General features: G+C 40.0%; 1 protein-coding gene and 1 long non-coding RNA gene across 3 annotated transcripts in view; one reads left to right on the plus strand and one right to left on the minus strand.

Annotated features, from left to right (window-relative positions):
• LOC120309448 overlaps positions 1 to 7,457 on the plus strand; it is a 53,944-nt gene extending 46,487 nt beyond the window's left edge. For both annotated transcript variants that reach the window (XR_005557081.1, XR_005557080.1), the window contains exon 3: positions 6,993 to 7,457. This is a non-coding gene — a long non-coding RNA (uncharacterized LOC120309448). The remainder of the gene's footprint in view (positions 1 to 6,992) is intronic.
• On the minus strand, positions 1,676 to 5,245 carry LOC120309447 (mpv17-like protein 2). Its single transcript, XM_039346706.1, has one exon. It carries the CDS (start codon positions 3,483 to 3,485, stop codon positions 2,928 to 2,930), a length of 558 nt encoding a protein of 185 aa, XP_039202640.1. The 5' UTR covers positions 3,486 to 5,245; the 3' UTR covers positions 1,676 to 2,927.
• Positions 7,458 to 9,430: the final 1,973 nt, after the last annotated feature.

Consider the following 9,430-nt stretch of genomic DNA (forward strand, 5'->3'; position numbering starts at 1 on the left):
CCGCTGAAGCCGCTAACAAAATGGTGGAGCAATATCTTAGGTGCTACGTTTCCTACCAACAGACGAACTGGACTGATCTCCTCCCTTTTGCGGAGGTGGCATACAATAATTCCGTGCACAGCAGCACCGGCTACACGCCTTTCAAAGTAGCCACAGGGAAAGAATTCAACCCAATACCTGAATATCCTCAGTTGCCCTCCGCTTCACAGACACTTGATCAATGGGTGAGAGGATGGGAAGAAGTTTGGAAAAACACAAAAACTGCTTTAAAAAAGACTTTTGAAACCTATAAAAATAAGCTGATAAAAAGAGGGCTCCCCAAAGAACATTCCAAGTTGGGGAAAAGGTCTATCTGTCAACTAAATATCTACGCCTCAAATTGCCCAGCAAGAAATTGGGACCAAAATTCTTGGGGCCTTTCCCCATAGTAAAGGTCATCAACCCAGTCACAGTACAACTAAAACTCCCTAAACTGTTAGGGAAAATTCACCCAGTTTTCCATTGTAGTTTGTTGAAGCCTTATCGGGGCTCCACTTTGAGACCTCCTCCAAAGAAGGCACCTGGACCCCTCGTAGTGGCAGGGCAGACCCACTATGAAGTGAAACGTATTCTTGACTCCAGAATCTTTAGAGGGAAATTACAGTACTTGGTACAATGGAAGGGATACCCATTGTCTGAAGCCACCTGGGTGAAATCTAGTGAAGTGAACGCTGACAGATTGATCGAAAAGTTTCATGTGAAACACCCCAGCAAACCGAAAGATAACCCTTAACATATGCTTTTGTTTCCTTACAGGATCTGTCCTTCTTGTAAGGGGGGCCGGATGTCAATGCTGCAAATACTGTATATTCTTGCTTTGACAATATGCAAAACTGTCTGGCATTTATTGGGTTAATACTTAGCTTAGACTGAGCGGGGAAAAAGCCCGGGAAAGAAAGAGGAAGTAAACGTTTGACCTTCTCACTAATTGGATAATGTGACCTGTGACTGCATGAGAAGGGAGGGGTTGAGCAAGGAAAGCTTGATGCCAGCGACAGGAAGTTCAGATTCTGGCATTAACCAGTCCAACATGGTGACTGGCAAAATTTGTAGCTCTGCAAATAAAGACTTTAGGAAACATGCCTGAAAGTTCTTTGAAGTGCTTCATTAGTCGGAACATGTGACAATTATTGTATGGAGAAAATGGATAGATTATATTCAGAAAAAGTATGGGACTACAAAGTATCATTTATTTTATGAGTAAATCTTATAGTAAATGTTGTATAAGAGATTTGTTTATGTAAGGGGAGTTAAGGGCTAAGTATGTTTTTTTTCTCTTCTCTTTCCTTCTTTTTTCTTTTCTTTTTTTATTGTATATTGTTAATTTTGTTATTAATAACCCTGTACTCTGCTCTGGGAAGTGAGGGGGGGGGTTTGAGGGTGGGTGGGTGGGTGAGTGGGTGGGTAAATAGGTAGAATAGGATAATATAGATACGGTAATTTATGAGAGAGGTGCTGCTTGGGCATTTCCCCTATGCTGTATTCCTGTGTCTGAGAGGGATGAGTGGGGAGGAAGGTGCAGGGAGGAAGTAGGATGGTAAGAGGAGAAGGGGGGGGGGAAGAGAGCAGGAGGGGAGGAGAGAAAGAGGAGGGAAGTAGGGAAGGTATTAGAGAGGGTGGATGCAGCCTGGGGGGAATGAGCAAGCGGCACCAATGGTTATGATTATGAATTTATCTTATTTTGTAAACTGAATTCTGTATATGTTGAATAAATGGAAAATAAAAACTTTTTATTAAAAAAAAGACAAGCTAACATCAATAAACCATATATTCCCAGCAATTAGTTATTACAGTCTGGGAAACTATACTTTTGCTGCTGAGTGCTACTGCATGCAGAAGGTCTGTCCTTAAACAAAGGCAGTTTGAGACAGATGCGGGTTACTATGTCAATATTATACAGATGCACAGTTGGTGCCAACATTGGCAGTGATATCTGTGGTTCATACCATTTAGAGTTATGCATTGAAGTAACCATTTTTATGTCTCCGCCATCTTGTAACAATCTTGAGAGAATCAGGTCCCCTTTCCTGGCAACCCAGTGGAAGTTGGTGATCCAATGAAAGTTGCTTCTACATGTTGATTACATATATTCAACCTTTTCCTCTACCCTCTCAGTTGACTTTTTGTGGTGTATTGCAGTATTGTGTTTAAAATATGTACACTATTTGTACTTTGCAAATCTACACATGCCATTCGTTAGCTTACCAAATGTAACTAAAATTTCAGATTGTTAGAGTAATCAAGCAATAATTTCTCTTGGGCAATTACTATTGAGCAGAAGCAGAGAACAAGGCAAACTGCCGTGAGGCCTTCGTACATAACACAGAACAAATGCTAAGCAACAATAGACTGAGATGATCTAAGGCAGAACTATGTAAAATCAGATTAATAAATTAAATAATTGTATAATTGTCTTTTGATATCATGATTTTATTTTATTTTTGTTTCACATCACCTAATGATAGGAAAATCCCAGAGCTAGCAATAGAACTGTGAGGGAACAAAAAACTGGAAAACACATAATATATTCAGATGAAATGTTTCCAAGTCAAGTGGAGATCAATCTGCAAACAGATCAAATTTGTTTGCATCAGAGCTGTCTTAAACTGTATCACTTTTAAGGATTTTTAGAGACAACTTATCATTGGAAAATGATGTACATGTACTTTAAATAAATTGAATGTAATAATGTGCAGGAACTCCTCAACCATTTAAAAAAAAGTTTATTCAGGACAACTAGCATAAAACATTATCCAGTTAAAGAACAAAAGAATACAATTCCATTGAGAATGCTTCAAATCTGAATATAGTATATTTTTAGCTAGTGCAATCGTCTTTAAGAAAGCAGTTTCCTCTTTGGCTCTTTTGCTTCCAAGCCTTTCCGGTCATCAACTTCGATGTTTCAAATACGAAAGGTAGACATTCCATCCCAATGTCATTACGTTCACAAACAACACTCGGTATTTTGAGGGGAGAAATAGAAAATTAAACGTTTGAGCTGCTGGCCAAACAGCTAGCTCTGCCAAATAATAGTCCCAGAATTTATCTCTAAATTCATCAATGCCATCTGCCAAACTATGGCCTTGAAGCAGTGCCATGATTATGAAATACCAACCTCCGAAAAATGGAGCAAAGGTCTGGTCGATTGCTACCTTTGTGATGACAACCTGAAGTTGTTGAACTCCTTTTCTTGGGCTTATTTTGTCTATCCATAAATACCAGTAATGCAGGAGTGGTCCCGTGCTACATCCAGTGACTAACATGTGAAATGTACGATCAATATCCCACTGTTTTTGCTTTTTCCTTTGCTCCAAAGACTGCTGTATTATATCTGCAACTCCTAGTAAGAGTCCAGAGCTAATTGTGTTGACTATTAAAAGTTTGCGACCACCAAAAGCATATATTTTTGCCACCCTGGTCAACTGTCGTATAATACGGGAACGCATCTCATTTTTTGTTGTTGTTCTGAATTCTTTCTTTTCCCAGACTGAGAGTGCTGTCTTCAGGCACTACTTTATAGTAGCTTCATAGAGATTATTAAGTAGATAGCTCAGGATAAAGAACAGAAGACAAATCCATTTAAAACTAGCATGTAGAATGAGATACAGGAAATACATCACAATATTCTAATGAAGAATTTTACTTTGATGCCTTATTGTGATGTCACTGTTAAACTTCCAACATGTTGCACTTAATGGAGAAGAAAAATCACATCAACCAAACAGGTACCTGAGTATTTGTTCAATTCGCAGAAGGGGAAACTGTAGGTCTTCTTAGATCTTGCTTGTTTTCAAGGACTCATCTTTTTACATGTGCTACCTAACTGCAAAAAAGGGTGGGGCTTCAAATGCCTTGGTCATGGCCACTGTTTTGATGTCATTGATCTCTCTTGTGAGCACTCCTGGGATGCAGTCTTTGGAAAGAGCAGTAGACCTGTTCTTAAATAAGAATTTAGCATTCTTTTGAAACAGCTAGATTTGTGATTAAAAAACTAGGGTTGCTGCACCAAATCTTTTTGATTTAAATCCAAAAAGAGAGCCAGGTGCTTCTAGTGTTTACTAATTTTGTGCATTGCAGTCTTCCCACTTCATGGATTTCTTCCATTTTCATTACTTGAGGGCAATGCCATTTGACCCATTCCTCCACCACCCTGCCTACGCCAAAGCAATTTCCTGATACTTCCAGCCATGGCTACTTATTGTGTCCTGCTACATCTGTAAGCCCAGTTGATTGGCTACAATGGAGTAGGAGCAGAATCCCAGGGCGTGAGGTGGGAGTGCTGCAGCACCTTTCAGAATCTCTCCTGGGCAACTGTGAGCTGTCAGTTGGGGTATTTCTGAAAATAGGCCCACCCTAATTTTGAAAGAGCAGTACAGCCACACCTGAAAAATACTTGGCTGACCACCACAGTCCTGGAGATGTAGGAGGCAATTCTTCCAGTGCATGGAAGATACCTCCATGCCCCCTCTGGGGTTGTGATCTGTCAGCTGGTATATTTCTGAACACAGAACTTTTCCTAGTGTGAAGCTTGTGTTCAACAGTAGCTGAACAGCCTGTTAGACAGCTTGGTGAGTAGACAGTTCAACTCATCTTTCAGCCATGCGTATTTGCCAAGGTTTGCCTCCATACACATTGAAGAGAGCAATAGATGGTGGTTTTTCCACTACGGGGGATAGTTGGGGTAAGAAGAAACAAAGCCAGGTTGCTTTCCTTAAGTTGTCCTATATTATTATCACACTATTCTCTTTTCAGATAAGCAACAGAGTGCAGAAAAGTCACTAAAAATAATAAGCCAAAGAAATCAAATGTATGATGCCCTTGCTTCCATCCTGCCCATCCTGTACTTTATACATTGACTTTTTAAAAACATAATAATAGAGTTGAAAGAACTTCAGAGGTCTTCTAGTCCAACCCCCTGCTCAAGCAGGAAACCCTATACCAGTAATGGTGAACCTTTTAGAGACCGAGTGCCCAAAACCCGCCCCGCCCCTGCTCTGGCTGCTTGCCCGCTCCACCCCTTCTGCCGCCACTCCACCTGCCCGCAGGGCCACCCACCACCTCCACGGCCTGCCGCAGATCGCCCAGGTGATCCTGTAGTGCCATGGTGGCCATGCATCATCTGCGCACAATGGAGTGCAAGGCAGAGTCTTGTCCTGGCTGCCATGTTGTGCTGTTCCGCGCGGGAAGTGCCGGGGGTCGACTCTCCTCTGGGGGGAGCTGTTGGTGAGGGGGAGAGGCAGGGCTGGGGCAATGAATGCCGTCTCTGGCACATGTGCCATAGGTTCTCCACCACTGCCCTATACCATTTCAGAAAAATGGCTGCCCAGTCTCAAGAACCTCTAGTGATGGAGCACTTACAATTTCTGGAGGCAAGCTGTTCCACTGGTTAATTGTTCTCATATTAGGAAATTTCTCCTTAGTTTTAGGTTGGCTCTCTTCTTGATTAGTTTCTATCCATTGCTTCTTATCCTGCCTTCAGGTGCTTTAGGGAATAGCTTGAGTCCCTCTTCTTAAATATTGGAACACTGCTATCATGTCACCCCTAGTTCTTCTTTTCACTAGATTAGACATACTCAGTTCCTGCAACTGTCCTTTGTATGTTTTATCCCCTAATTATCTTTGTTGCTGTTCTCTGCACTCTTTCTAGAGTATCAGAATCTTTTGTTGTTTAAACTTCTTGTGTACTCTTTTTCAGGTTCTCACCAACTCTACTGAAACACAACTTTCCCTTCTCTTCCCCTCAGTCTGGTTGCGCACTCTTCTTATTTCTGTTTTGCAATTGGATCATCATTTGTTCTCTCTACATAGCTAAACCATCTCAGTGAATTTCTTTCATATTGGTTACTTATGAATATTCCTAAGCGAATATTCATTTCTGTATTCAGTCTACATCCATTCAACACTGAGTCATTCTTTAGCCTATCCATGCCTTTCTGAATCTGTTAAGTCAGTGGTACATGTGCTATTGTACTACTCTTTCTATGGGGACTTCTGATGTTTATTCATAGCACCTCTTCTAGGCAAATGTGTAGGCAGACCAAACACCTTTTATGTACTCCTTTTATTAGATTTAAGCCCAGACATCACCTATAAGATGGCAAAATTTGTCACTGAAGCTATTGAGGAAAAAATGGTGTTACAAATGCTATAAAAGTGGACTGTATGCTTAGATTTAACTTTGCCACAGTTCAACCTTGTTTTTTTTTCTTTTTTCTCCTTGTATTGTTCCTTTTATAATTGCTCCATCAATGCACACAATGTACACTTAAGACTCAATATACAGAAAAGATGTAGCTTTATTCATTCATTCATCTATGAATAACTCTGGGTGGCTTACAAAAATAAAAACCCAACATAACAAACAATAAAAACAATAACTGCCCACCCTAGCTGCAGAAGTAACAGACAGGATTGGCCATTGGGAGCAGGTAAATATAGTTGAGTGTGAAATTACTGTATATTATGCATAAGTTAATACTGGTTTATCACAACTACTACTTTTTCATTTGTCTTCTGTACAAATCCAGAATTTGTACATGTTAAATGTTAAATATACATTATAGGAGCAGAAGTCAGAGAAACTCTTATATTGGCAATGGGTACAAATCAATCTTGTGTTTGGAAAAAATATATATAATGAAAAGATTCTGTCAGTTTGTGTAGTTGTGTCATCTCCTGTGCCTGTCAATGGCATTGACTTCTTTAGACAGCACGGCCTCTTCAGTTCTTACTTATCTGTGGTTGCCTAGGTAACTAACATGCAGTCTCAGAAACAGATTCCACACAATGGCAAGAAACCAAAAGACTGAAAAACACTTTTCGTACTTTTAAAAAAAATATTAGACATTATAAGCTGTAAAGATAGCATTCCATGACAGTTTCTGATGGAAGATCAATGGGAAAAAATGATGGGATGTTACCTCTAAATCTTTGTTCCTGTGTCTACCCTACAGAATAGCATTGCGCCTGAGATCCAGATGGCCCCAATCCTACCTGTAAGCCTTTGAAGACCTGGTTTCCACAGACACTGGATCGGTGGCCTTCTGAAGCCCCCATAGATTGTTTACCTTTCGTTGCTGAATTGCTTAATGGCATAATTTGCTGTTTGCCTCACTATATTTTGATAGTTTTTTAAATAGTCTTAAAAGTTGTTTTAATAGTGTGCTGCCTTATGTACTAGCAGATGGCTTGTTGCAGATCTGGGACTGGAGAGTTCAGCCCTGCTGGACATCTCTGCAGTGATGACAGTGCAAGATGATGCTTTGCAGTGGTTCTTCTTCTATGTGGGAATTACTCTAGTAGATGAAAATTTGGTAATTCAGATTAAGGAACAGAAACATGCCCATATTAAAAGAATTTATAATGAGTTAATAAAATTGGATTCGGAAACAGAGTTAGTAAAAGATTGTATGATTAAATGGGCCCAGAATATTCAGGAACTGATTTCATTGGACTTATGGAAGGTAATTTGGATTAGAAATGTTAAATTTACGCAGGCTCAAAATTTGAGGGAAAATTTTTATAAAATGTTTTATAGATGGCATCTGGATCCTAAAAAGTTGTCTTGTATGTACCCGAACCTGCAACCTAAATGTTGGAGATGTGGTTGCTTGGATACAACCTATTTTCATGTTTGGTGGACTTGTAAAAATATTAAAGCCTTCTGGATTAATATGTTTGTATAACCCTATACTTTGCTCTGGGAAGTGGGGGGGGGGAGAAGGGGGAGGATGGGTTGAAGTTTGAGTAACTCAGATAAGTAGAAATAATTTTATTGTATATAATATTGAGGTTTCAATTTGGAGAGAGGAATTGCTCGGGCATGTCCCCTGGACCGCATCTGGAGCGAGAAGATAGAAGAAGGTGAGAAGCAAGTAGGAAGGCTGAGGAGAAGGAGGAAAGGGGGTGAGTGAGGAAGAGGAAGAAGAGGGAAAGAGGCAAGTTGGTTACAGGGTGGATGCGGTTTGGGGGGAAATGGGTGAGCAATACCGAAAGTGCTGTGTATCAATTTGTTTTATTTTTTATCTGAAGTATTTTTAAGAATGTAATGTATTGTAAAATTGAAAATAAAAACTTTTTACAAAAAAAAGTTGTTTGAATAGTGTGCTGCCTTATGTGGTATATTGACAGGTTAGCTATCTAAATTAACTAACTAAATACAATGTTCTGCATTCATTTTTAACAAGTTTGAGACAGTGACTGAAGGTCAAATAGGATTGGGTTGAACAAATCTGTTTTGGACTTCAGTTCACTTGGCATTTAGGCAGGTGTATGCAAAAGAGGTTGCATCGGTTGTACTGGTAGATGGCCTGTTGCAGATCTGGGACTGGAGAGTTCAGCCCTTCTGGACATCTCTGCAGTGATGACAGTGCAAGATGCTGCTTTGCAGTGGTTCTTCTTCTATATGGTTTTCCATCACATGGGATGGAGTTGGAAGAAGTCCAGTCTTCAAGCACCCTGGTGCAGGGGGCCACAGGACTTAACCCTTAAATATCTGTATGAGGCCATTGAGGTTTCTTTAGAATGCTGTAGAGCTCCACCCTGGGCTGAATAGGATATGCAATCAGAATTGTGTGAAAAGGGCTTAATTGATTTCTATGTGCGGTAGCCTGATTTCAGAGTTAGTGCATCGTCGAATCTAGATAAAAGTTTTGCTTTTACATATACAGCAGGCTGTTATAACTTAAATATGTCTTTCCCTTCCCCATGTGGTGCTGCTGGTTAGAATATGTTCTGGTCCTTTTTGTTTTCTTCTTAGCTATTTTATTGTCTCCTTTGAATGGTGTATAAATTATATACTACTAAATTCTGGTTCTTGTAACCTTTAATTGGGTGAAATGGTGCATCATAGGACAACAATTTTTGAACCAAGGTATCTCAGATAAGTTAACTTACAGAATGCATCCTAAATCCAGAACCCATGACTCCTGTGAAATCAAAACTTGGCAAATTTTATAAAACATTTTATAACATAAAAATTACCATACTGTAAAATAGTTCATGACGTAATACAAACTTTCATAAAACATTTCCTGTGATGTGATGGTCTGGAACTATGCTAGGCAATAACAATAAGTAATAAGCATGTAAAGACCCACCCCATTTTGCATCTTAAGAAGACAGAACTCTTGGAATATTTCTTCCAACAGGCATCTTTATTAAGAGAAAATGGTTGCAAGCGTTCTAGACAGGACCTGGGGCCCAAGTCCTCTCATTCAAAGTTTTAAGTGGTCCCAAGCAGCCCCCCCACCCCACCGTCCTTCCAGCGACAATCGCAGGCGTTACATTTCCACCCCTTTTTTCCTCATGGCCGGTGGAAGGGAGACTTCAGAGAAGAGTACATGAAAGGTGATGGGCCCTATTGTTATGGTTAGTCCTTTTGGTGATATCC

This window comes from Crotalus tigris, unplaced genomic scaffold (assembly GCF_016545835.1).
Source record: "Crotalus tigris isolate CLP2741 ecotype Arizona unplaced genomic scaffold, ASM1654583v1 scf7180000018016.4438896, whole genome shotgun sequence".
Lineage (NCBI taxonomy): Eukaryota > Metazoa > Chordata > Lepidosauria > Squamata > Viperidae > Crotalus > Crotalus tigris.